This window comes from Lacerta agilis, chromosome 8 (assembly GCF_009819535.1).
Source record: "Lacerta agilis isolate rLacAgi1 chromosome 8, rLacAgi1.pri, whole genome shotgun sequence".
Lineage (NCBI taxonomy): Eukaryota > Metazoa > Chordata > Lepidosauria > Squamata > Lacertidae > Lacerta > Lacerta agilis.
The window spans coordinates 59,161,629-59,189,578 of NC_046319.1; the positions used below are offsets into that span (position 1 = coordinate 59,161,629).

Below are 27,950 nucleotides of genomic sequence, written 5' to 3' on the forward strand. Positions count from 1 at the left end.
GAAGCATTTCCCACAAATTGCAGTGGAAAAAAGACTTTTCAAACAAAACACCACCCCATTAAAAGTATCTTTTATAGTAATTTCCTTATTTGAGCTATTTACTCAGTTAAGCTGAGATCCTGGCGTGTTCATACTATGTGAAAAAGCACGAACGCCTCAGCAACTGACTCGAGGCTTGGAACATATGAGGAGAGTAGGTTCTTGCCAGCACGCAAGATGGCGGCTGCACCTCAGCAAGGAAACTTCTTGCCCTTCTCCAAGATGAGAGGATTCCAACCCGTTATCCCTTCAGCTGTTTTTCGAGCTTCGCCCTGATCCGAGATGGCGATTTTTGTCCTTGTCTACCTTTCTCGGTTGCGAAGCAATTTGCCAGCTTCTAAGATGGCGGAGTCGACTTATGGAAGAGAACGGCTTACTGGCCCTTCTTTTGACCACAGTCTTCTTTTTTGCCCGGAGCAAACATGGCGGCGCGAAAAAAAAGGAAGCGAGGGAGTAAAGGTTCGGAAGGAGGGAAGCCCCGAGTCCTCCTGGGTAGACGGTGAAGCAGCAGCCACTTCCGCCGAGGAGAGGCCTCGCCAGCAGTAAAAATGGCGGAGTCGGTGCTAGAAGTTGTAGGGAAGCTGCAGTCGCGGCTCACGGGCAGTTCGGAGCCCAAGAAGGTAAAGGACCCCCTGAAGGGAAGGGCGAAGCAAAGGTGGGGGGTGGGTCCTCTGGTAGCCTAGTGGTTTGGGGGAACTCTGGCTAACTGGGTGAACAAAGAGGGGGGCCCGTTTGTAAGGGCCACACAGCAAAGAAACGAGAACTGGGGAGGGGTCCTTGAGAAGGAGGTGGGGGGCGACTCGGAGGAGGTCGGTGGGTTGTGGCGGGGTGGCTCCCTAGTATGGATCCAGGTGATCTGGAGTAAGGGATCCAACCCCCTACTAAAATTATGAATTTGGGGCAGGCTTTGACTTGTTCACACTGGGAAGATGGAAAGACCAGGAGATCCAACGTCTCTTTTTCCGAAGTGGGGTTGGCAATCAGCAGAGCTCCGTTTCCAAGGGCATGTACCTTAACGTGTCTTAAGTTATTCTACGCCTCCTCCCCCCTCCCCGCGCCGCCCCACGACACCCTGGTTGAACTCTGAACCGGGGTGGTTGCAATGAGGGCTCCGATCTCAAGCCCCGTTTCTAGTGTGTTCCTTGAACCCCCTTTTCAGTGTGTGCTGATGAATGGTGTGGGGGGTTGTCGCTGTGGACCTATGATCTGCCAAATAAAACCATCATATGTGCAGTGTAAAGAAGGAGTGGGGAGATTGTTGGGTTTGCCCCCACATCGAGGGGGTTATTGGAGATATTTGAATAACCACCCTTTGGTTTTGTAGTTGCAACTACTTTAGGTGTGCTGACCAAAAAGTAGACTATATCCTTATTAATTTTAACCAGTGTTTTTTTCCTGGGGGTACGCAGGGGGATGCATATCCATAAACATTTTGTGAATCTAAGTTTGGCTTCATTGAGGGGCAGTATTTCAACATGAGTAGGAAAATGAGTGTACCCCTAAACATTTTTTTTAAAGCACTGATTTTAACCATCATGTTTACATGCACCCCCAAAATGGTTAAAGTGTGCAAAGAGGCAACTAGGCTAAGCTAACTGATTTTCATTATGTGCTGAGTTGGGATGTAAAGCGTGTGGGGAGCAGGCATGGGATATTGTGAGTGGCTCTGTGAATAATTTAGAGGAAAGGGCTGGATTTCTTTTTCCTGGGCTCATAAAAGAGGGTTATTCTGGCAAATCAATATAACTTTGGTGTCTGCTGAATACCTCATCATGTCTTTGCATTGAACTGATTTAAAATAAGGTTATGGGAGAGATCAGATGCATTGCACTCCATGTACTGGAGCACATTAAGTACTAGAGGGAAAGCACCATATCTCTGGTGCACAGCATCAAACCACGAAGTGAAATCAACTTTGTATCTAGAAGTGCTTCCTGTATTTTATGGGTTTTAGGTTTGCTCAACAATGTGAGTTGCATTTTTACCTAGAAATTCCTTAAAATCAGATGGCCCTGCTCCTTTGGAATTCTGGGAACTATAGGATTGGGGTTTCGAACCAGGTCAAAAATGCTTTTTCATTGATATGTAAAATGTTATTTTTTAAAAAAGTGCCTGGTTCTTGCAACCATTTATAAAAAAGTAATTCATAGCTGTGAAAAGGAGAGTTCCAACACGCCCCCCAGCTGAATTCTTATTAATCTGCATGTCCACAAGTATGCTTTTTGTTTCATCTGCTGTGTGTATTTGTGAGAGGGGGTGGGAAATGGCATGCATAGCTATAATCTGGTGTTTGCCCTATAAAAATAGTGGCTTCTGCTTAAATAAAAATGTGAAGGTCCTAGAGACCTACTCATTAGGGGTGGGTGCCAATCGCCCAAAATGGCAACTTAGCATAGTGTACCTGTTACCATGTGAGACATCAGGGTGGGCTGTAATACGGGATCCAGGCAAATGCTAAGGAGTGTGTGCCCTTTCCCCTGTTTTGTTGACTTTCTGAATGGGTACAGATGTTTGGCCAAGGTCTTGTCATACAGGAAACTAGTTGTGCCATATGGCAGCATGTGTATTGTGATAGCTGATACCACTTGATAAAAGGACCGTCTGTGTTCACCCTTCATCCTGAAAAATTCTGTGAGCTTTGTCCAGGGCAAAGTCCAGAAACCAGTAATATAAGCTTCCTGGGAAGAATTTCCACTGGAAAAGCGAAATCAAATAATTTTGCTGCTTTTAGCAAAAACTTGATTTTATTCTTGCAACAGTTTTTCTAGTTAGAGTCTTCATAAATCATCATGGTGAGAGGACTGCAATTTAGAAAAAAAAAATCATGTCAGATGGGACTTACATACTCATGTAGACCAGTGTTGAACAATCTCGGGTCTCCAGACATTACAACTATTGTCATCCCTGGCTAGCTTAGTCAATGGGCAGAGATGATGGGAGTTTTAGTACAATATATTGGGACCCAAGTTTGAAGAACACTGTGCTGGGCTATGTGGTCCTGAGGCTCCCAGGTGGGGATTTTATTGAAATAATTTCTTCTTTGCCTTTTAGCCAATAAGGGTTCCAGAGCAGTTAGAAAAATCAGTAGTAAGTGGTTCACTGCCCTCAGGCTTATGACACATGAGAAAAAAGGAACAGGAGGGCACTCTCTCCTTCCTCTCAAATGCTAACACCTCAAGCAGACCCTTGCCTCCCCCCCCCCCATGAGGCTTGATGTCTGTTGTCCAGGAGATAGGGATTTTGCATGTTTTATAAAACCCAGGGAAGTGGAAGTGTTGTTGGAATAGAACTCACACCAGCCCTTAGTTGGTGATCAGGGCTGATGGGAGTTGTAGTCCAAAAACATCTGGAAGGCCGCCCTGCTATAAATCCTCTTTTCTATTGCCCTTTTGTTCTGTCACCTGTATCAAATCCCCACCCATACTTCATTCTCGTCCTTTTCTTTTTAAATAAGCTGTTTGTATGCCCTTATTATTCACTCTACCAGATTTTGCGTAACAGAAACTCTTAATTTTGGGCTTAGCATAATTGATTACACAGTTTGTAGTTTTATTTTTGCTTCCAGACAGTTTTCAAAGATGTTGATTTCTCTTTTTGGGGAAAGGCTGAAGTGGCAAGGTGGCAAAAAGGACTTAAGACCCCGGAGCTTTGGCCAGTTTGACCCCGGAGCTTTGGCCAGCTTTGGCCAGTCGGGGCTTGTAGGTGCACTGTGGTCAGGGGGAAGAAAACTGGGGTTGGAGGATGGCCCTGTTCCACCTCTGTCTCTGATCCTTTGTGAAGCATTTCCTATTTGTTTCCTTACATGTCCCCCCCCTTTTCTGTTTTGGAGCCATGCTGTTAGCTGCAGCTCTAAGTGCTAGACACCAGACTGTGCAAATACATGCTTGACCTGCTGGCATGCAGAACACATGCAAATAAAAGTCTGAAAGGAGTTTGATCTCTAACTGAAATTTTGCCATTGAGCTGCTAATCCAGGGTTGGGCAAGTGCATTTGTGTACGTGGATGGCTTAGAAAATGCCGCTCAGTGGTCTGAGTTGCTGAAGTTCTTTACAGCTTGTGAAACATTTTGCCTGGCTCTGGTCTTTTGCTTCCAGACTGGTTTCTGGAAAAGGTAGTGCTCTGGCTTTAGCCAAGGGGCTGTACAGGGAAAGATAGGAAGTTGTCTTATATGAAGTCAGACCATTGGTCCATCTAGCTTAGTGTCATCCATAGCGATTGGCAGCTGCTCTATGGCTTCAGGCAGGGAGTCTCTCCCCGTTCTACCTGGAGATACTGGGGATTGAACTGGGAATGTTCCGTGTGCAAAGCAGATGCTCTGCCCCTGAGCCACGGCCCTTCCCTTAAACAAAGATCAGGTGCACTAGTGGCAACACCAATGCTTTCTTTTTTGCTTTGTTAGATTGGTCTTCTTTCTGAAGAGAGGCAGAGAGAGAGATTGACCAGCTGCAGGAGAGAAAAGGAGCAGATATCTGGCTGCACCGAGAGTAAATAATTTGGCATGGCACATTTTAACTTGTGCAGCAATTCTTTGGACCATCTATAAACAAAACTGCAGTAAAAGAACAAATGACAAGACAATTGGATGGGCTCCCTTTGTAGTTTAGATCCATTCAGTAAGCGAGTTTGTACAATTACCCTGTTAAAATATCTTTGGATTGTAACCAGTGTTGGTCCTACTCAGAGTAGACCCATTGCAAATAATGGACATGGCTAACATGCGTCCATTAATTTCCATGGGTCTACTGTGAACATAACTTACAACCCCCTTGCTGAAGAAAGAGCAGCAGCACATTGGCCCAAATGACTCTCTGCACCTTTGAGGCCACCTTTCCCTTTTGTTTTTAGACTTGGCAGATGGGAAGGAGGTGGGCGGAATTTTTCTCAAATAGTTGTGTAAAACAAGAGATTTGGATAGATGTTGCTTTTTCCACCCATGGAAAGGCACTATGCACTTTGAAGAATTCCCTCTGCTCCGCAATTGTTATTAATACAGGAGCCTTGCCTTTGGGGAAGGGCTGTATCTTAGAGGCAGAGATACAGCCTTGCCTGCAGAACATCCCAGGTTCAATCCCTGCCCCCCCCCCCCAGCAGCCTTACCTGGGCAAAAATAGCCTGGCTTCAGTTATCCATTCTATGATAACCTTCAGGTTAGACTACTGTATGGGATTGCCTTCAAAGATTGCATGGAAATCATTAGTGGTTGGTGGGGCATAAATAAAATATATTAATAGGACTGTATACAATGTTAGTCTTCCTCAGAGTAGCCCATTGAGGTTGCATCTGCCTTTACTAGGCATCACACAGTTTGAGTCGTAGAATAATAGAAATGTAGAGTTAGGAGGGATACCAAGGGTCATCTAGCCTTGTTGTTGAGTCGTTCAGTCGTGTCCGACTCTTCGTGACCCCATGGACCAGAGCACGCCAGGCACGCCTATCCTTCACTGCCTCCCGCAGTTTGGCCAAACTCATGTTAGTAGCTTCGAGAACACTGTCCAACCATCTCATCCTCTGTTGTCCCCTTCTCCTTCTTCCCTCCATCTTTCCCAACATCAGGGTCTTTTCCAGGGAGTCTTCTCTTCTCATGAGGTGGCCAAAGTACTGGAGCCTCAACTTCAGGATCTGTCCTTCTAGCGAGCACTCAGGGCCGATTTCCTTGAGAATGGATAGGTTTGATCTTCTTGCAGTCCATGGGACTCTCAAGAGTCTCCTCCAGCACCATAATTCAAAAGCATCAATTCTTCGGCGATCAGCCTTCTTGATGGCGATCTAGCCTAACCCCCTGTAATGCAGGAGTCGCAGCAAAAGCACCCATGATAGATAGTGCTTGATTCAAGATGGCACAGCCCTCAGTAGGCCTCTTACTTACTTACTTACTTACTTATTTACTTATTTATTTAATTTCCATCTCACCCTTACTCCGAAAGGAGCCCATGGTGGCAAACAACAAAGCAGCAAAACAACACACTTAAAGAAAAGTTTAAAAAAAAGAAAGAACCTCTAAGAGACTCCATCATCAATGCATACTGTCCTGGAGGTTGGCCCAGAAGCTGCAGCTGGTGCAGAAATTGGCAAGTTGACTATTTGGGGCAAACTATCACCACCTTGTTTCACTGCTGCTGAAAGAATTGCTCTGGCTTCCAATTTGCCAGCAAGCTTAAGTTCAAGGTACTAGTGTGCAAAGCCCTATACAGCTTGGGACCAGGGTACCTAAAATATAGTCTCGCCCCTTCTACACCCAACCAATCACTGGGTTCTGCAGGAGAGGGCCTCCTGTCCATTGAGCATGATAGAATTCCTTCCAATACATACTGAGACAGGCACCGACTATGTTGACTTTTTGGCGCCTACTGAAGACATTCTTCTTTCAGCAACTCTTTTATGTGGAGATCTTTATCCCAGCCTATGTCCGTATTGGAACTGTTTTTATATGTGGATTTTTTTAAAAAAATGTTCTATACATATGGAACTGGTTTCCCCCCACTTTTCTTGTTTTACAGCTGTAACTGTTTTATTTGATTTTTAATTGTATTAATTTATTGTTGCTACCTTTCCTGGGACCTTGTGGTAGAAGGTGGATTAAATAAATAAATAAGAGCATAGAAAAACATTTTTTTTAAAAAAGGTGCATGTATGACTAACAAATTCAAGGTTGCCAAGAACAGTATCTTTCAGCCACCAGATGCCTGCATGAACAGGAATGTGCTAAAACTTTTCCTGAAACTTAATAATGCGGGGAGATGGGCATGCCTCACCAGAGAGGGCATTCCACAAATGGAGAACCACCACCGAAAAGGCCCTGTCATGAGTCAGTGGCAACTGGGCAGCATCTAATGGTGATACTACCACCAAGGTCACAACTGCCAATCATCGGCTCTGAGATGGTTGATATTGTGGGAAGGTGCTCTTTTAGGTACCTGGGTCCTCAGCCAGTTAGGGCTTTGTATGCTAGTACACACATCTTGAATTGGGCCAGGTAGCTCCTGGGCAGGCAGTGCAGCGCATTTGGGACCAGTGGCACATGGCCCTTCCCACCAGCTTAGCAGCTGTATTTTGCACTAGCTACAGCATCCAGACTACCTAAACAGTTCTGTGGTTGGCAACTCCTTGACTCTGCCAGCTTCTGGTCCTGGCCATGCTGCCTTTGCAGACAAGCCACAGCAGAGGAGGGTTAAAGTCAGAGTGCCACCTGCCTTATGAGATGCTAGGAAGCTTCCTGTGCTCCAGTAATTCAAATGAGAGGAGAGCTGCAATGGGGCTGCCTTTTGCTGCATCTTCAGGATTCCTTGTACTGCATCGTTTGCCCACAAAAGGTGTGAGTATTCTTGTTCAGCAGGACTTATCGTATTTTTCTGTGTATAAGACTAGGTTTCCCCCCTAAAAAATAATGTCAAAAATTAGGGGGCATCTTATACACAGATACACCTGCCCCCATTTCCTTAAATCTGAGTCCCCTAAAATAGGGGGCGTCTTATACATGGGGGCGTCTTATAGACGGAAAAATACGGTAATTTCCCCCTGTGTGGCTGAAGCTGGATGGATTTGTTTTCTTATGCCCTTCCTGCTTTGCTACTGCAAAACAGAACTCCCTTTGATTGGCGGACGCCTTACTCCCTTTTTGTTTTTGTCTCTGCAGCTAATGAAGAGTTTGAAGCGGCTTTCAGAGTTGCCTATTACAGTTGATATCCTTCTGGTAAGACCTCTTTTGATAACAGCACTTATTATTCCCAGTTATGCAGTGCATCACTGAGGGTATGCACCACCTTTAGGATTAAACAGGTGGAAGCCAAAATGAGCTCCAGTGTCTTTTTGTCTGACCCTTAGCATCATTCCTAATCTCAAGGATTCTCAGAATATATCATTAATTTCTCCCAAATTGAGAACCAAGCAAAGGATTCTTTCATATTTTATTTTTAGTGGGGGGTTTTATTTGGTTGTGTTTTGATGTTTTTAATTTAACTGTTTTGGGCTCCCTTTTGAGTGTGAAAGGTGGGGTAAAAATAAACAAGCTTTATTTTATGGTACTTGGGGGGGGGAATTGGACATGTTACCCCCCAGGATGAGACTGAATATACACAAACCTAAAAGAAATACACATTGGCAATCAGTGATGGTCAAAACTTGAGGTTTTCTGTATCCCTTCTGCAGGAGACTGGAGTGGGGAAAACTGTGAACGGTTTACGGAAACACGAACAGGTTGGAGATTTTGCCAAGAATTTGGTGGCAAGGTGGAAAAAGCTAGTGCCAGTCCCACAGGAAGTGGAACGGTAAGCCAGACTTATCCCCTAATTCTGTTCTTTGATGACCTGTCATACCAGATGACATCTGGGGACTTGTAATAATTCATCAGCTGAAGTCACTTCATGCCTCAGAATAATTTGAAAGATTCCCAGGTTTCTTGCATTGATTGTAGCTGACCAGGTAGGGACCAGACCAAGTAAGCAAGCCCAAAGCAGTGTGGGATAGAGTCCAGGAATCCCTGCTGCTTTGGGGTACTTGGTGGTACAGCACATTCTTAGGGTGTAGAGTCTCTGGCATCTCCAGGTAGCACTGGGAAATGACCTTCTCTATTGGAAACTCTGGAGAGGGGCTAACTTTGGGTTATAGGAGATGTTAGTCCTACTCAAAGTAGACTCATAGAAATTAATAGGCATGACTGACTTAGGTTTATTAATTTCCATGTGTCTACTGCTTGAATATCACCCATTCTGTGTAGAGACAATATGGACTTGGTACAATGCAGCTTCTTTTGTTCCATAGCACAGGGGATTCTGGTTCATCTCTGATCTGCCTTGTCCTGCTCTGTAAGCATTAGTAAGGTTAGAAGGGGCCTGTTGGATTAGGCCACTCTAGCACAGCACCCTGTTTTTGCAGTGGCCAATCAGATCCAAGAAGAACCCGAGTGCAGCAATGCATTCCACCCTTGAACCTTCCAGCAATGTCAGAAGCATACTGCCTTCAATACTGGAGGGTTGTGCGTAGCCACTGACAGCTTTATTTCTCAATGAATTTGTCTGAATGCTTTTTAAAACCATTCAAGTTGGCCCTCACTACACCTTGTAGTCATGAATTCCGTACTTTCACTTTGTGCCGTGTGAAGAAGGACTTCTTTTTGCCTGTCCTGACTCTTCCAACATTCGGCTCCTTTGCATGGCCCTGGGCTCTAGAATCGGGAGACTGGGAGAGAGAAATGTCTCTCTGTCCATTTCCCCCACACTATGAATAGTTTGCCCACTCTGGTGTTTCTCTCCCTTTTGATTGTTCATATAATTCCCTGCCGGCATTGTAGTTAAACATACATGCCACTCTTAAAGGAAAGCTTTGGTTTGTTTTAGAGAACTTCAGTGCAAATATACTTTTAGTTGGAAGGCAGGCTATATATATATTTTTAATGGATACCTTCCCTCAGAATAGCAACCCTCCTATTACTAGTATTTCTGCAGGAATTGGTGATCTGGGCGTGTCTCCTGATTGGAAGGACACAGTGGGTTGTATTTCCCCACCAGGAATGCTTGAATGGTCCGATTGCACCCATTCCAGAGGCAGGCAGCAGAATTGTCCACCTCTAAGTGATGCTGCATAGCAGGAAGTGAGGCTAGCTATATGACACTTACCCAGAGGGATAGTAGGCATCTTCCTCAGAGGCCATGTAATCTGTTGAATCTGCATGGCGTGCAGTCAAATAATCTGTTGTTCCCAGTCCAGAATTGGGTCACAGCAGGAATAGCCCACCTCCAGGAGAGACTGGCTGAGAGAGATAGCAGCAGGAAACTTCTTCCAAGTGATGTCTCCTTGGAGTCTTTAATTATTTTATTTATTTTTATCGTGGCTCGTTGACCGCTTTCTCCTAGCAGTAAGAATTACTGGACTAGCTGCTGGTGCTGGACGAAGAACAGGCACTGAGAACTGCTGGAAACAAAGGCGAAGTTGACTGACCTCCCCTCCCTTATGCTCAAGGAGGGCAGTGACTAAGTGTGTGAGAGTGAGACTGTAACTGTAACTCAAACCCCAGAGAGTTGCACCATCTGTGTTGCCTTTTCCTGTGCGTTGTATGTGATCATGGAACCTGGGTGCCAATTTCTCTCTCTCTCTTTTGAATGATGACTGTAGAACACCAGTTTAAGCAAACATGTTCACTTGCATTTTGTCTTCTTCTGCATTATTTCAAATGACATATTCTGTACTTGGACTGTTGGCATGTGAGAAAGTAAATAAGGGACAGTCAAGGTGAAGGAAGAGATATGTTGTGCTTCTTGAGTGCAGGGATATTTCATAGACACACGTGGTAACGTGCAAGCTCCATCTTTGGCCATAAGGGCTAGAAACTTGGCCTCAAAAAATCTCCAGCATTCTGCATATTGTGGAACTGGAATGGGGAGCCTCTGGCATTCCCAATGCTGTTGGACTGCAACTCCCATCACCCTTGGCTATGTTGGCTGGGGCTCATGGGAGTCATACTCTACAGTGCTTGGAGGGCTGGAGGTTCTCCACCCTTGTTGCAGAGGCACTGAAGTCAACAGTCTTGGCTAGATTCTTTTTCTACCTCAGTAAAGGGAGGGAGGCCAACCTCAGAAGTCACTTAATGCTTCTATGTCAGGTTTTTCTGATCTACTGCCTCTTTCCTTTTCTATTTTGCAAAGACCTAACCTCGAACCTGTGGAGCGCAGCTTTGACCGAAGCATCTCTAGGAAACGGCAACGGGAACCTTCCCCCAAAGAGGATGAAGAGGTCGACCAGGACTACACAGAGGCGTACCAGCCTTCTTGCAGCCAGTCGTACGAGCCAGACAATGGAGCAAAAAAGCCCAAGAGATATTATGAGCCCGAAAAAGCCCATGAGACATTGAGCTATGGTGTTCCAGAGGACAGGACGTGGGGCAGAGAGTCCCCGCCTCTCTCTTCCGACCAGGAATGCTCTGACTATGGACACGCGGCCTCACCCGAGCCTAGTGATAGCCCTCAGGACCTGTACATGGACCTCTGTAGAGCTGAGGACCAGGAAAGGGAGCAGAAGTCCCTTAATCGGAAGTCCAATAAGGGCCACGGCTTTCAGGACAGGCAAGAGGGAAGTCAGAGTAGGAGCTTCAGTGACTCCCAAGAGAAAGCCAGCTTGAGTCGGAGCAAAGAGCACAAGTCTTCTCACAAGGAGAAGCTGCGGCTGGACGCCAAGGGGGAGGAGAAAGGGCCTGCTTTTAGCCCGGAGAGGCTGCTAAAGGCCTCCTCCAAAGAGCCCCTGCGAGACTCTTCTATGGTGGGGGGCAGCAAGGAGAAGCTGAAGGCCTTGGACGGCACCAAGCGAGAGAAGAAGAGAGAAGGTGGCAGCAGTAGCAAGAAGGAGAAGCCACACGTGGACTTGGAGGAGACGCTGGACAACCACTTGAGGAAGCAAAAGCACCAGGACTCTGAGAGAGTCAAGCCAGAGAAGGTGAAGCTGGGCAGCCTGGAGGCCTTGCCTGGAGATCGGGAGAAGCGCAAGCTGGAGAGTGATCCCTCCAACAAGAGCAAGGAGAAGAAGGCTTCAGGCAGCTCCAAGAACCTGGAGGGCAAAGCCAGGGCCTCCGAGTCAAACAAGAGACCAGCCAACTTCTCTCCAAATGATGGGGAGGGAGACGCAGAGGATGAGTACGAGAAGCCGAAGATGTCCTTTGAGTCGTACCTGAGTTATGACCAGCCGCAGAAGAAGAAGAAGAAGAATGTGGTGAAGCCCACAGCTCCTGTCCCGGACAAAGACAAAGGGCACGGCAAGCAGAACGGTTCCAAGTCCAGCACCAAGAGCTCTGACGCGAGCAGGAAGACACACAAGCAGGCCAGCGAGAAGAAGCAGTCGGGGGCTTCCAAAGCGAAAAAGGTGAGCCCAATGTTTTGGGGGTACATTGCACCTTCTCTCCTTGAGGGATGACTTGCTCATAAGTGCCTTTCCCAATAAGGAAAGGGAAGATGGCAGGTAGAGAGCATCCACAAAGGCAGCAAAGAGGTGGATCTGCCTCATGGCATGGCAGCTCTGGAGGAAGTTCTCCAGGGTGCAAGGCGGGTTGAAGGGAACTGGAGTAGCATTCTAGGGTGCTCCTGTTCATTTCAATGAGACTTGTGCAGAGACAGCCTCCCAAGGGATTACATACACCCACACCTTATTAATGAGGAGGACAGGGGAGACCATTCATCTTGGGGTGGTTCTGCATGTGCTCCATCTGTTTGTGAAATATGGTCTCTCTTATATTTGTGGTCTAGCACCTTCTGGGCAGCCCAGGACCTCCATACATACTGCCCAGGCTCACACCCCAGAGAGGTCACAGGTGCTGTAAATGCAGTAAAAACAGTGTGGTAGGAAGCAGTGCAGTGCAATTACATCTTGAACATTTGCACAGTTATCAGAGGCTGAATTTTACTTTATTCTTGATGTTTTATTAAAAGGTGTAGCTCATCTCTTTTTATTTCTATTTAGCTGTGGGAGCGGCCTCAGCTCAGTGGCAGAGCTTCTGCCTTGAACCCAGAAGGTCCCGGGTTCAATCCTCAGCACCTCTAAGTAGGGCAGAGAAGGACTCTTGCCTGGGACCCTGGATAGTCGCTGCCAGTCAGTGTAGGCAATGCCAGGCTAGATAGGCCCATGGTCATTGGTCTGACTCAGTATGAGGCAGCTCCCTATGTCTTCCTGGTATTTTAAAAAGGTGAATGTAGCCTCTGATAAACTTACTAAAAAGCAACTCTTGGAGATTTGATTTCTCCTTTGCAGCATAATTGCAAGTGGTGCAGGGCTTGTGACACTTCTGCTCCTCAATGCCTCAGGGCATCTTGCTCTCTGTTTTGCTCCTGTGGATTCTGAACTCCCCAAATTTTGAATTAATGAGAAATAACTGCTCTCTGCTTAGGAAATGCAGTTTGGTACCTAATCTAGCTTCAGCACACTGAGGGGCAAGCTAGCTTTAGTAAACCAGAAGAAGGATAGGACTTCTTCATGGAACATTGCTATGAGAATAAGGAAGAATATCCATGGAAATGGGATCTGCCTTGTCTTCATCCCAGACTTATTCACATGTAATGATGATCCATGGTTAGTGGATAATTGCATGTGTGGGGAACCTTTGGCTTTCCAGATGTTGCTGAACTACAGTTCTCAGCAGCCCCAGCAAACATAGCAAATGGGAAGGATGATGAGAGTTGTGGTCCAACAACATCTGGAAGGCCACAGATTCCCTGGCCCTGCTTGCACAGTGCCACCTCCCTCACCCTGAAAATGGCTCATCAACATTGTGTAAAGCTTGCTTAACTTCTGTATTCTTGGGGCCACTATATTCTCCAGACACTAATGCACAGAGATCAGAGCAAGCCAACCTGTTGGGCAGTGAAATAAAATTGACACTGCCTAATGGTGACGTCTTCAGATGTATGGAGTGCATGAACTGGCATGGCATGAGGTCATGGGGACTGGGCAGAGTGCTGCGGAATAAAAATGCCTCCCGCGAGATCCCCTTGAGTGGCAGCACTGGCAGGGAAGTACATGTCTGGAGAGGACTTGCTGTATCTTTCCTTTGAACAAAACATTTTACTGCACTTTTATTTTAAAATACGTGTTGCACTGAGGTCAATCTCTGTTGCTGGTTTTATTCCGTGTTAGATTTTCTTTTCATACTGTATTTTTTGTTTATAATTTTTACTTGTAAACCACCCAGAGGACTTTAGTCATTAGCTGGTATCTAAATATCGGAAATAAATAAGCAACTCCCTTTGGCCTCAACTTGAACTGAAAAGAAGACTAAGTGTATGTGATTGTATTTGCTCTCATTTATAGCGGCGGAAGGGAGGGATCATAGGTCACTGGTAGTCCAGTGGCATCTCCAGTTAAATGGATCGAGTAGTAGGTGATGTAAAGAAAAATACCCCTTATGTCTGAGACTCTGAAGAGCTGCTGACAAGTTAGTATTAGACCAAGGGTGGGGAGCCTCAGGGCCAAATGTGGCCCTCCAGGGCTCTCTATCTGGCCTTGGAACCCTCCGTCAGAGCCCTGGCCTCACCCTTTACAGGCTGCTGCCAGTCAGTGTAGACAATACTGAGCTAAATGGACCAGTGGTCTGATTCAGTATGGTTGCTTCTATTTGGAGGGCAGAGAGAACTGCCTTTAGGCAACCAGGCAGACAGGTGTTTGCAAACTGAAAGAGATTTGCTACCTCTTTTTATCTCCTCTCTCCCCACTCCTGCCCACCAGCCGTCTTCCTTCAGGACATCCATGGGCCACAAATGACTATGTGTGAGAAGAAAGGCTAGTAAATATTCTTGTGGATTAGCAACACTTTAATGAACTTTATTTTGCAGAGCTGCCTTAACTTAAACACTTTATTTTCTCCTCTATTCCAGATGATCATTGACGTGGTGCCAACGCTCCCTGACATCCCCTTGCCCCCAATCCAGGCCAACTACCGCCCTCTTCCTACAATTGAATCGATGCCCCTTCCGCAGCCAAAAAGGAAAGGTAACTTCTGAGCTAAGAACAGGATGGAATCTGCTTGAGAAAATCCTTTCAAAGACTAGTGGGACAGCTCCATTCTTTTAAAAGCACCAACAACGAAACCCCTATTAGAATGTAAAAAGCAGGTGCAAAAATGCCCAATACAGAGATAATTGGAGGAATCTTACCTTCCAAACGCTCTTGGAATGGAAATGCCCAATTGCTCTTCCCCCAAGACCTCTAAAGAGCTCAGCATGCAGTCCTCCTGGGGAAGGAGGTTTCACACTTGGGTGCCACTGCTGGAAAGGCACTGCCCTGAGTCGCTCTCAAAGGGTGTAGGGAATGGTGTCATGTGAAGATCTTAATGTACAGCAGGGGTGGAGAATGTGTGGCACTCCAGATATTGGCTTCCCAGCTCCCATAAACCTTGAACGTTGGCCATGCTGGCTGGGGCTGATGGAGGTTGAAGTCTCACAGCATCTGGAGTGCCACACTTTCCCTACCTTTGATATATTAGAGAAAGGTGCACTCAAATACCTTGGGCCTTAGCCCTCCGATATGCTTGCTGGATTGAGAAATAGATGGACTCAAAATTTAAGTAATCAGGATCTTGTGGAAAAGGTATGCCCCTCTGAACATGCTTGGAGATCAATTCTTGACCTCTGTTTGGCTTTGAAATGTGAGCATGGATTTCACTTCACTGATCCGTGATTCGGTTCATGTGAGGTTTATTTCCACTTCTGTCAGTATTTTGCCGTGTAGCATGCTCCTTGTTTTCTGTGCTGCTTTTGGATGCCTAGTATAGAGAACTGTCATTCAAAAGCTCTTTGCTTCTCAGTCATTTTAGTCATTATGATATTAGTGGAAGAAGGGCTGGAGCTTGGTGGTAGAGAATCTGCTTTACATGCAGAAGGTTCTAGATTCAATCTGTGGCATCTTCATGTAGGGCTTGGAAAAGGCTCTTGTCTGAAACACCGGAGAGCCACTGCCAATCTAGCACTGAGCTAGATTGGCCAATGGTTTGTCTAGGTATGAGGCAGCTTTGTATGTTTTTCACACCAACCCACTGAAATCATAGGATAATAATAATTCATAGTTGTGTAGTAATAATAATAATAATAATAATAATAATAATTGTAATTAAGAGAACTTATAAACCACCTCTTGGGATCAGAATGCCATGTGTTCCATCAATTTAAAATAAATTAATATAGAAACAGTTCATTGTCATGTTATGGTAGCCATGTCTATTAAAAAAGAACTAGAGCAAATTAATGGATGATAGGTCTGCTGACTCCTAGAAAACCAGTGGCCCTCCAGGTGTTGCTGCACTGCAGCTCCCATAATTCCAGACCGCTGACCATGCCAGCAGAGGCTGATGGGAAATGCAGCCTACTGACATCTAGAACACCACTGGTTTCCCATCCCTGTAATAAATCATGGCGATTGCTATGTGGAATCTCTCAGGTTCATCAGCATACCTGAGTTCCTGATTCAGGAGCTGTCAGCTTCCCAGCTTTTGGGCCAGGGCTGGAGATGGAGTGGTGTCTGAGGCAGATCTTTGACCTGCTGCAATGAGACAGCAGGTATTTCTAGGGAAGGACTCGGCAAGCCATCTGAGCTTTGTGTTGTATTTACCTAAACTATGTACTGGATCCTGACAACTGACAGTGACTTGTTTCTCTGCTTTTATCTCACTTTCCTCCTGTCCCTCAGTACTGTCCTCACCCACAGAGGAAGACGAGGCTGGCTTCACAGGACGCAGGCTGAATTCCAAGATGCAGGTGTACTCAGGCTCAAAGACTGCCTACCTCCCAAAGATGATGTCTCTGTATGAGCAATGCATCCGGGTACTCAGCAATAATATTGACTGTGAGTATTTGCCAGCTGGCCTCCTTTAACATGAAGGGGTGGGTTTTGCAGGGAGGAGGTTGGGGCCTCTGGCTGGCTGATGAAAACTGCCATTTCTGGCTCCCCATGTTGACTGAGTATTTCTAGTGGTGGAGGGGACCTCCTCCTTAGACCTCCTCCACAGCTCCTTACCCTTGACTTCCTTCTGCCCCACCTCAATGCAACCATGTTTATTTCCTAGCTGAAATGCTGGAGACCCTCTGTCAGGATAGGCAATATATACAGCATATGTTTTTCATTTATATTTCCCAGCTTTCCTCCAAGAAGCTCAGTGAGCTGCATGGACAAGTGGAGATATGAACCCTGGTCTCCCAGATCTGTTCTGACTCATTCTAAAGCAGCTTCCTGTGCTCCTATTGGCTTGCAGTAGCTGTCACTCTAAATTGCCAATGCCAGGCATATGTGGCTTTCACCAAAGACATGCAAGGCTACAGGAACGTCCTTATTTGTATCCATAGAGTCATGACCAACAGCAACTTTCACTTTATTTATTGGAAGTTCTCTCTGCCTGTTGCTCCAGCTCGCCGCCCCCCCCCCCTTCCTGCATCTGTATCAAGATCCTCCTGCTCACTCATTTGCACCCCACTCTCCTGGTAAACACTCCTGATGTGTGTGCCCCTCTATGCCAGTTTCAAGCACCCCTTTCTACATATTTTTCCATTGCCACCAATGGGCTCTGTGACTGGTTAAGTTCAAAGCAGTCCAGGTCTTGCTTCTGCTTACTGCCCCCTCCCCAGCTGGGTAATGGCCTGCGGGGAACATTTGTTATGATCTATTTCTGCCTTTGCCAGCCCTTCAGATGTTTTGAAATACAGCTCCCAGCAGCCCCAGCCAGCACAATAGCTGTGGCATTCTGACACCTCCCTGAGTTTCAGAAGGTGCTACAGTGGCCTGTGCTCTACCGCGAGTCAAATCAGTGGGGTCGTTGACCGCTCTTGGGGGTGTTTTCATGGACCTGATGGGTCCCCTTCACTCTTACAGCAATCTATGAGGTGGGTGGTGTCCCTTTCTCTGTGCTGGAGCCTGTCTTGGAGAGATGCACCCCAGAGCAACTGTACCGCATTGAGGACTGCAATCACGTGAGTGTTATGAGATGGTGTGGGAGAGTTGGGGGCAAGAAGTGTTTGCATCTGTTGCTGCTGCTGTTCCATTACCGACTGCAATTAGTGTGTGTTAGTGGAGGCTGGTCCTTTGGGGGAAGTGTCACGCTGCCCCATCAGCCTCTGCCTGCCCTCATCCAGCCCCCACTTGCTTATGTTCTTACTTGCAACCAGTTTAGGGTAGCACTAGCTGTTGGCTTCCTTCTCCTTAGCCTCAGTGTTGTCCTTCTAGAGCTCAGCAGGGAGGAAGATGGAGACAAAACACTTGGCTCTGCATGCCTTTGGCTCTGGCTTCACCTACTGTTGTTCTCCCTGCCTTCTGCCCTACTGGTCCCAATGGGCACTAGCTTCCACTTCCTTATTGCAGCCGTGCCTCCAGCTGCCAGTGATTTACTGCCTTTTGCAGTAATGAAAGGCAGCCCCATTTACTTACATTGGGGGCACAAAAGGGTGACTTGAAGCTGCCCCTGGTTATCCCATGCATTAGGAAACAAGACTGCTCCTTCCTCTCTGTGTAGTTTTACATCCTGGGTTCTCTTTCTTGGGATCTGCAACAAATTTTTTGCAGCACAGAATGTTCCTGTTCAGGTGCCAGACAGTAAATCATGTCTGTAGGATATTCCTTTCTCCTTCAGCCAAACTTGCAGAGTCAGCATTCTGTGCCACAGAGCATGCTCATTTCTCACTGGTCGTTTTTATGAGGGGGTTCCATCCCTCCCCACCAGTATTAGTATAGTGGTGCCCCGCTAGACGAATGCCTCGCTAGACGAAAAACCCGCTAGACGAAAGGCATTCGCTAGCGGAAGGCTGCCCCGCAAGACGAAAAAGTCAATGGGCTTGCCTCGCAAGACGATTTTTTTTTGCGAAAACCGCTATTTTGCATTGGTGTTTCGCAAGACGAAAAAATCGCTATACGAAGACACTCGCAGAACGAATTATTTTCGTCTTGCGAGGCACCACTGTATATATGGTGTGATGAGTTCTTCCATTTATCTGGGTCTTTCTTCCAATGAGCTCAGGCCAATGTAAGTGGCTCACTTCTCTCCTCCCTCCCATTTTGTCCTCCCAGTCCCCCTCTGACACTCAAACCCCAGCCTGCTGTACTCCAGAAGACTTTGACTTCCAACTCCATCAGTTCCAGCCAGCAGAGCTAATGGTCAGGGATTTTTGGAGTTTTAGTGTGGTGACATGTGGGTTGTCCCAGGTTGAAGAACGCTGCTCATAGTGTTCTTTGCACGGGTTCCCAGCCACCCTTTCAGGAAAGGCAGCCTTGGAGCTGAGAAGGGAGAACAAATCCTTTCCCATGAGGTATGGGGGAGAGGAAGTCAGGTCTCCCTCCTTCAATATCGAAGTGCTCCATGGTCAAGATTGGTAGGGTAGCTGTTGTGTCTTATCTGTAAAATGCTTACTCATCTGAAGCTCCCACAGGAAAGCTGACAAGACAACATAAACTCTGTTAATTGCAGTTAGCAATTCTGTCTGCTGCTTTTCCAACATGCAAAAATAGTTTGGTTTAAAACTGTTTAAAAGGGCAAAACTAAATTTAAAAGCTTAAAAAACTACTGAGCTATAAATCTAGCTGCCATTCCTGTCCTCAGCTGGAGCCAGAAGGCTGCTCTTAACCATTATGTTGTGTTTTCTCAACATTGGCCAAAGTGGTGTCCTAGGTGGACAGGATGCAACTGATTTCACCCATATGAAAATTATCTGACTTCAAAGACACACCTTCCTTTGCTTTACCAACCTTACTAAGGGTGTAAATCATTAACTACTTAACATTTATGTACAATATTGAATACAATGGGCCTGGTTGCTTTTCAGGAAAAGGGTCAGTTGAACTACATTTTTGTTGAATAGTAACATTTTAAATCGGAACTCATAGCTTTAAAGTTGGGGAATGCTGGCCAGCATTTCTGGCACTGAGATCAAATTCTGATGTGAAACTTGAAGTTCTAGCCGTTTAGGCTTCCTAATTCAGATTTTTTATTACAAAATTGATCAGCCTCTTAGGTTTTTTTTCTTGTTGATGGCTTTTTAAAAAAGGCAGCACAGATTTATTCAGGGTGCATGTGTGTTTCCTCCTTAAGGCAGCAAGCATTTTGTTAAATGTCATACCAGTTGTGTTTTGATGAGAAACCTTAATACAGCTTTCCCCAATCTGGTGCCCTCCAAAAGTTTTGGAGTGCCACTACCATAATCCCTGACTGCTGGCAGTGCTGGATGGGGCTGGTAGAAATTGTAACCCCAAGCACCAGGAAGGCATTAGTTTGGGGTGGGCTGCTTTCATAGTACATGTGGATTTTGCTACCTTCCCACAAGGCAGAATCCCTAGACTGCAATGGAGCGGATGCTGCATTTTTCATTCTGAGTTGTGCTCAGTAGAGGGAATTAGATCTTGGTTAGAGCAGCGCAGGTTGGTCAGCAGCTGTTGCTGCTCTAAATGAGCCTCGGGGGTATAAACAGAGGTGAAAAAAGAGAGAGGTGTCACATGTTTTTGGAGAGTGAAAAAACACACTCAAGAGCCCTTTAATTTATGCTCCAAGGGGGAATGAAATGCAGCCTCCCCAGACAACCAGGAGGCAGGTGGTACAAGTGGTCTCTCAAGAGCAGTGCAGAGAGCTCTGCCTTTAAGAAGCCTGCCTTTAGAAAAGCAGTTCCAAGTGGATGTGTAGATAATTAATTTAATCCCCTGCGGCGTTTGTCCAATGTTTTGCCTTCCGTCTTTCCCATTTGCTGGGCTCAAGCCTTTTCTCTGCTCATGGCCTGCAGGTTTTAATCGAGGACACAGATCAGTTGTGGCACAATCACTGCCTTCGTGACTTCAAGAAGGAGAAGCCAGAGGAGTTTGAGTCGTGGCGGGAGATGTACTTGCGCCTGCACGATGCCCGAGAGCAGCGGCTGCTGATGTTGACCAAAAACATCCAGTCTGCTCATGCCAATAAACCCAAAGGTAGAACGTGAAGGCCTGGGATCTGAGGGGGAAATGCTAGCCATTTGCTTATGAAAGTGAAAGGAAGTGTGGATGAGAACGGCCAACTTTTTTTTTTTTTTTTTTTTTAATAGTCCTGCTCTTTTGACTTCAGCAGCAGCTTAGGTGGACAGAATTTTAGCATCAGGCCTGGAAACAATGAGAAGGAAACATCTGATTTATTTAATTTCATTTGTGAATTGTTTCCTGTGAAACATATTTAAATGATTTAGCAATTTTAAGAAGTCAACTAGTAAAACCTATATAAAATCATTTCATAGATTTTTTTTTTAAAAAAATATGATTTAAACATTCTCATATATAAACACAGTTTTTAATCCAGTACAGGTACTCACTGGGGTAAAAATCTCCACATAAAAGGTTTATTTAAAAAGGAAAGTATTGAGCAGGTGCTGAAAAGAGAGTCAGCACCAGTCTGATGTGTAATGTAGGGTTGCTATATTTCAGAAAGTGAAAATCCAGACACAGATTTTTTACAAAATCTCAAAAAATAATGAAGTTTTGAGCTATTTTAAAGGAAATTTGCCAAAGCCTACGCTTCCGACATGGGTTGTCATATGTCCGCATTTTCCAGGACATTTAAGTGATTTCTGCCCAGGCACTGTTTACAAGGAAATTCCAGACATATGGCAGCCCTAATGGGATCTTCACTTATTAAACTTCCTTGTGCCAGGCAGGTGTTTGTTAAAGCAGAAGGACAAACAAGATATGACCATTTTAGAAGTATGTTTGGGTCTTCAGTCAGCGCTCCTTCAGAGGCATGGCTGTCCTTGATAACATGAGTTGTCTGAAGGCTTTGGCTCCATTCTAGGAAATGAGAATCTGTCCTGTAGCCCTTTCACAGCTGACTCTCCAAGGTTATTAACTAACCAGTGAAGTGCTCTGGCTCTCTCTTGTATCTTTTTAAAACAAGAAGCTTCTCACGGCATGGAGTGAAATATTATTGCTTGCTTACGTCCACAAATCAAGCTGCTGTTGAAGGAATGACTACAATAACCGGCAGAAATGTTGGCAGCACTACCTTGTTCTACAGAGTAGGGTTGCTGCACTCCATCTGGGATTGGGCCCCCTGTTACTTTAATCTGCCGCCTTTGGAAGGCACGATTTCCAAAGAAATAACTTTTCCCCATCTCCAGTGTTGCAGTGATTGGGGGGAGGAAACTTTGCCTGCTGAATATTACCCAGAGTTGGTTCTTTTAAAGGGGCCGTAGCCATGTCCTAGATGTCAGGTGCCCCCTGTCCTAAAAGACTGTGAGTCTAATCATGCATGCTTGAGTTGCTCTTGGTAGTTAGCAGTGAAATGGCCTGTATGTGTATTGCATGTTGTCAGAGGGAAGATGCTATCACTGGGATCATTCTGGAATTTCATGCAGGAAAAGGTGCAGCAGGAGGAAGCTTTCATCAGAGAGGATGCAAGCCATCTGCTTGATGTTGGGAGAGAGCCTCCCCCTGCTCCATGAGCGGCTTGAGTCCATGAGCAGGGAGATGGGGGTGGATACATGGGTTTTCCTTGCAAAGCGCTTTTTGTTTAACCTAATCCTTCTCCATTTGCTCACCTTTTTAGGCAGAGTAGCCAAGATGGCTTTCGTCAATTCAGTGGCCAAGCCGCCCCGGGATGTGCTGAGACGCCAAGCAAAATTTGGGACTGGAGGAGCTGCAGTCCCAGAGAAAATCAAGTGAGTCTGAAACCACATAGTCACTCTTTTTTGTAATATTGAGGAGGAGAGGACCTGGGGGTGTTAATTTGGTAATCTAATCTGATTCCTGATTTGCACTTTTATCAACCAGTGGGCCGGGGAGTAGAGCTCAACTACTGATAAGACTACACACTCAAGACTTTAACTGAAATGAATCAGTTGGTTTATTGATAGACAATGCATCATTCACAGAATATAATGTATCCTAACATGTCAGTTTCCTCGCATTTTGAAACAAAGTCCATAATCACCCAGCCAGTGCGATAGGCTAGGATCTTTTTGTTTTCAGCTAGGGAAGAGTGTATGAAGGACTAATGGTAAGAGAGAGAAAAGTATCTTTGGACATCTAGCTTGCTCAAGAACTGGACCAGAATTCTCAAATAAAATAAAATAAAATAAAATACATTCAGTCTGTGAGGTGTCTGTAATCTAACTAGGGCAAGTGTAACTGAAATTTCGGGTTACTGGCAGCTCACTGACACATTCCAGCATTTCCCCCATACAGTCCAATAAAGTTACAATTCCACATTTGCTGAGATGCCATACCCAGCATCTTACTGGGTATGGCGTTGTCTTTTAACCGTATTGGGTTCTGATCGCCAGGGAATCACAAGTGGGAAGTGTTGCTGTTGCCCTCAGGTCCTGTTTTAGGGCTTTGGGTTGGCCACTGTGCAAACAGAATGCTGGGCAAGATGCCTGCTATTCCCAGATCCAGCAGGGCTCTTCCTTGTTCTTAAGGTGCCATTGTCACTGTGATTCAGGAAAAGTTCCAAGCAGCTTACAAGATGTGTACTTCTCATTCCTGCCCTCCATTTTGGCCCATTGTGGCTGCTCTGATGTTTGCAGAAGCTGATGATTCCTTGAGCCTAGCAGGGCCCAGACTAACAGGAGACAATTTGTAGGGAGAGGGAGCAAGTGTCTGTGAGGCTGAAGTGTAACAGTTTTGATGGTTTTTTTGGCCTAGCAGTTGCTTTCACATAGCAAGTATGATGCCTGGGGCTGATTGGAGTTGTATTACAAAACATCTGGAGGGTACTAGGTTGGAGAAGATTGCTTAAGACAGTTCAGATTTAGCAGTCGTGCTATAATATCTTCTCTTCCATTCATTGTTAGTCTGGTGTTTTTTTTAATCCTTGCAACCTCCCTGTGAGGGATGTTAGGCTGAGAAAAAGAGATCTTCCACTCTCCCTGGTTCTAAACTGACACCCTCTCGTCTACATTCTGCCAGCTTAAACTCAGCGTGATTGAAATTGCCTCACTTATTCTGGCAGCAATGTGATTTCTTGGGTGCACACAGAGCAATTTGTAGCCAACCCTAGTGTCTTTTCTCTCTGTCTAGGATCAAACCAGTGTACTTCGCACCAGCTAAAAGCAGCACTGTTCACACGGAAGAGGAACAGTCCTACGATGGACCCAGCACTAGCAGCGGCCACTCGGGGCCGTCCCTGGGCAGTGCCGCCTCTGCTGGCTATGACTCCAGGAAGCCTCCTGTGAAGAGTAAGTCAGGCAAATGTGGGAATGCAGCTTTCTCCAGGGGTTATGCTCTGCTTGAACTCGTAGCTGTACGTATACATTGTAATACTACCCAGGAACAATGCTGGAGCGGTAGGGCATCTTGATTTAAAGGGCTAGAATCTTATTTTAAACATCAATTGGGGGGCTCTGTATTCCACAGGCACTAACTGGAATCCGATCGAGCACATTCTTGCACGAGTTGCTCTCAACTTTCCTTTTCTCTCTGTCTTTATTGTTTTGTTTCAGAGATTGCACCTATGATGGCGAAGACGATTAAAGAGTTCAAAAACCGATTTTCTCGGAGATAAAGACACCCACACCCAAGCGAGAAGGGAAAAATTCTCCTCCTCTTTTGATGGAAGCAGTGCTTAATGGGAAAACAGGGAGGGGTTGGGGTGGCTAAGAATCCCCCCAAGCCCAATTTTAAGACCAACAGCACAGTATTGTTCAAAGCAGCCCTCCAGTTCCTTCCTCTGCTCCCACAACCTGGTCTGTTCACCCAGCGTTTTTTAAAATGTGAAGTCTTGGCACTTGCTGAGATAAGAAGGTCCACAAACTGTGCTCTTCCTTCAGTCTCTTTCTCTGAACTCCAGAATGGAAAGGAATACCTTCTTCCTCTACCTACAGTGTTCTTTTCTCAGTCCCAATATGTATGGATCTTGATCTCTCCTAGCATCCAGTTTGGAGAGTTCTTTTTTGCTGGTACTGTTACGAACAAAGGCCTTTACTTGTGACTGTGGCAGCCGCTGCTGCTTCTCAAACCCCATTTGGAATCCCAGAGCCCTAGATCCACCCCATGGTTTTGCCAGCCCTCTATCAATCATCCCTGGTGCAGCACGTTCTTATCCCCTCAATTCTTAAATCCCCATTTCCCTTCTTATCCCTAAAACTCTCATGCCAGATATGTGTTGATTAGGCCATTCTACATATGGACACAAAACAGTCCCTGCCCCCTGCCATTTCTCCCTTCTCTTCATTTGGCGAAAAACACATGATAAAGCTCTTCCACTTTTTCCTCTTCCTTTTAAACTCATAGGAAAAACAGCACAGGATCTGAGAGGAGGAGCCTCAGGAGGGGAGAGAAAATGGCAGGTTGCAGAAATCTAAATTTAAAGCAGTCTGCTGAATTCGAGACTGATCTCTGCTTTTGAAAGCCAAATTTATTTTTAAAAATGAATAGTGATGTTTAAGGTTTTTTGTCCCTGCTCCTAACACCTCTCTTGGTGGGTTTGGGGGTGTTGTTGTTCTAATACCCACTTCCAGTTTTTGGTCAGACTGTTTTCTGACTTCTTTTTTAAAAAAATGATGACAACAACTGGCACTTTAATCAGTTCCCTGCAAGGAACTTTGGGAGAGATGCATGGTGTAGCTTTACAGCCTGTCTTCGTTTTCACATTGAGCTTCTACATGGGAAGATGATGAAACTTCTTTTGCCCAAGAATCTTGGACGGCACTTAATCTTAGATGGAGCTCCAGGCAAAAGATGCAGGTGTTTTGACTACTTTGAAGCGGCAGCTTCTGCAACTGAGTAGAATCTGGACCTGCATTTTCCCCATGCAAGAGGCCAAGGGAGTAAATCCACTGGGAGTTACATCTTTCTTGTCTGTCTGAGGAGTTTGAGGCAGCTGTACTTTTGGGGGCCTGCTTTTTCAGCACCTGGAGGGAGCACAGGCTTTAGCTATTATTTATGCTGATGGTGATGGGGGTTGTTGGTCCGGCAGGTCTGAATCAGTTTTGGGAGACTTGATGGTGTGTTTTTCTCGTTGCCAAGGCTGCATGAAGTTCGGCTAGGGAGTTTATGAAGGAGCCTAGCCCTTTTCTGATCACGTGAAAGTGGGAGATGGGAATCTCTTTCTTCAGTGGTTTTTCAGCCTCGCTCTTGTAAACTCAGGCCTTGCAAGGCTGTTCCACAGTTTGACTGACACTCGGTGGTGTTAACCGAATTGCAGCAGATGAAGAAGCCCTGCTACCTTTAAACAACCCTGCTGCTAATTCCTCAATGCTTGGGGCTAGATGGGACCTATGAAGTGTGTGCCATGCAGGGTTTGAAAACTCTCTTGATGTTCTCTCTGTTCAAGCTGGAAAAAGCACCCCAATGTCCCTCGAAGTTCCAATTTTACACACACACACACACACGAAAATTTTAATGATGATGGCGTTCGAAAGCGGGACTCTTGGTCTCTCTCATGCTGTTTGGAGCTGATTAAAGTTCCGCAGAAGCTTTAATGACATCGTGTAGCATTTCAAGGTGTGTTGTGATGTTGAAAAAAAGAAAAGAAAATCATGCTCCTTTTTGCTTTTTGCTGTACTTCATTTTGCTGTATTAATTTAGTTTATTATATAGATAAATCTTCTGCCAACTGTTGTACTTAATGTATTTTCTCCTTGTAATAATTGGGATCAGTGGTGTGGATGGGGGGAAAATTGAAGAATTATCAATCACTGAGGAAAGAGCATTTGACTCTGGAAACTATCCCTTCTGTTAGCCACAAAGAGTAAAGGAAACGTGGGTGGTTTCCCCGTTTTTCCTAACCAAGGAAGCATCTGAGGAATTGTGTATTTGAAATGGTCAGCTGGCCGTAGCCCTTCCCACCTTGTAGTGTGTGATATCATTAGTCTGCAACAGCCCTGGTGTAGGAGAAAGCTCCATAGTGTACAGCACACAATAAGTTATGGCAGGGGGCGGTGACTGTGGCAGCAACTGGACTGGAATGATGTGATATCAGGCTTGCTTGACTGAAAAATGGGCAGTTGGGTGGGCTAGTTCTATGAGATCAGGGTTTGCCCCTTAATTTCTGACCATTGCTGTTGCCATCTTGTTGGTAGAGATGAGTGTCTGGATGATACTTCCTGCTGCTATCAGCTATGCCATCGGGTGTATTCCACCACTGAAACGGAGCCATCGAGTATATTCCACTCTTTTTGTCTAATCTGACACTTCAGCTGTCTTATCAGTATTACAGACTAGTTAGGTGGCATTGTCCGATGAAAGTTGCAGTGCAAATACTGTGACTTCTAGCTCAGTGATACTGGAACAAATTTTCTCAAATAGGAAAAGTGGATCCAATGGAGAATGAACTAGCACATTGTCATACCCCTCTATTTTACAGGTGGGCTTTTTCTCCAGCCAGATGTTAGATCAGTTGGCTTAAAAAAGCATTTTTTAAAGCTTTTCAGTGCCTGGGTGATACACAAACAATCTCGTGCAGAGTAAAATGACTCCAATTCTGATTCTTCTTTGGGCTTCCCACACATTTTAAAATGGGTACAATTTTCAGAGCTATTCTACATGCAAAGGAATTGAATGAAAGTGCCCTTTCTCCCCTTTCTTCCTTTTTTTTTTTTTTTGCATACTACAAGGAAAAGGTAATGCTGAATTGCATTTGTCTTTTGTTTCCCACAGCTGTAAATAACAGTTTTCTATTTTACTTTTTTTGTGGTAACTATATGGAGATGAATATTTTAACTAGATAAGTTATATGAAAGGAAGAAAATTGTGTCTCAATAAAAGCCAAACACTGGACATTTGTGTCTGTCTGTTCTGCATTGTTTGTTGAGGTGTATGCTTTGCTTGCTGGGATTTGGATGTCCAACAACATTTGGAAGGCCACAGATCACCCATGCTTGCCACAAAGCAATAATTTCCAAACGTGTCCACAGGGCCATTGTAAATGCCATGAAAGTATGGCAGGTGGACTACTAAGAATAAATGAAATAATTCAAGGATTCTGTGAGTTCAAGATCACAACCTGCAGATGTGTCTTGGTTGTGGCATGTGGCAATTCTATCGTGTCTACATGTAAAGCAGAGCTTTCCAAAACAGTGTCGCGACACATTAGTGTGTCGTACGAGCACTCTGCACTCCTGGAGCTGGAAAGAGGTTAATTTAACCTTTGGTTTGCTAGTAAAACCGAATTGCTGTGTTGTGAAATGATGCACGTCTAAAAAGTGTCACCAACATGAAAGTTTGGAAAGCTCTGGTGTAAAGTCTGTGACCTGGTTTCAGGAGACACTGTCTATGACTAAACAAAATAAAAAATAAAAAAATTCCTTCCAGTAGCACCTTAGAGACCAACTAAGTTTGTTCTTGGTATGAGTTCGTGTGCATGCACACTTCTTCAGATACACAAAAACTCATACCAAGAACAAACTTAGTTGGTCTCTAAGGTGCTACTGGAAGGAATTTTTTATTTTGTTTTGACTATGGCAGACCAACACGGCTACATACCTGTAACTGTCTATGACTAAGTAATGGCACACGA

General features: G+C 45.4%; 1 protein-coding gene across 1 annotated transcript; it reads left to right on the forward strand.

Moving 5' to 3' along the window:
* Nucleotides 1–496: 496 nt before the first annotated feature.
* Nucleotides 497–27,216, forward strand: ELOA (elongin A). Its single transcript, XM_033157740.1, has 11 exons — nucleotides 497–659; nucleotides 7,674–7,730; nucleotides 8,186–8,304; nucleotides 10,678–11,884; nucleotides 14,386–14,500; nucleotides 16,193–16,348; nucleotides 17,369–17,466; nucleotides 20,257–20,437; nucleotides 22,041–22,152; nucleotides 23,513–23,670; nucleotides 23,935–27,216. Exons 1-11 carry the CDS (start codon nucleotides 588–590, stop codon nucleotides 23,994–23,996), a joined length of 2,337 nt encoding a protein of 778 aa, XP_033013631.1. The 5' UTR covers nucleotides 497–587; the 3' UTR covers nucleotides 23,997–27,216.
* The last annotated feature ends 734 nt before the right edge of the window (nucleotides 27,217–27,950 follow it).

Excerpts from the sequence above, each read along its gene's own strand:
- ELOA (XM_033157740.1), top strand. The coding sequence starts at position 588 with ATGGCGGAGTCGGTGCTAGAAGTTGTAGGGAAGCTGCAGTCGCGGCTC. Across the intron at positions 20,438-22,040 it reads TCATGCCAATAAACCCAAAG|GCAGAGTAGCCAAGATGGCT; the intron begins GTAGAACGTGAA and ends TCACCTTTTTAG. Across the intron at positions 22,153-23,512 it reads GCAGTCCCAGAGAAAATCAA|GATCAAACCAGTGTACTTCG; the intron begins GTGAGTCTGAAA and ends CTCTCTGTCTAG.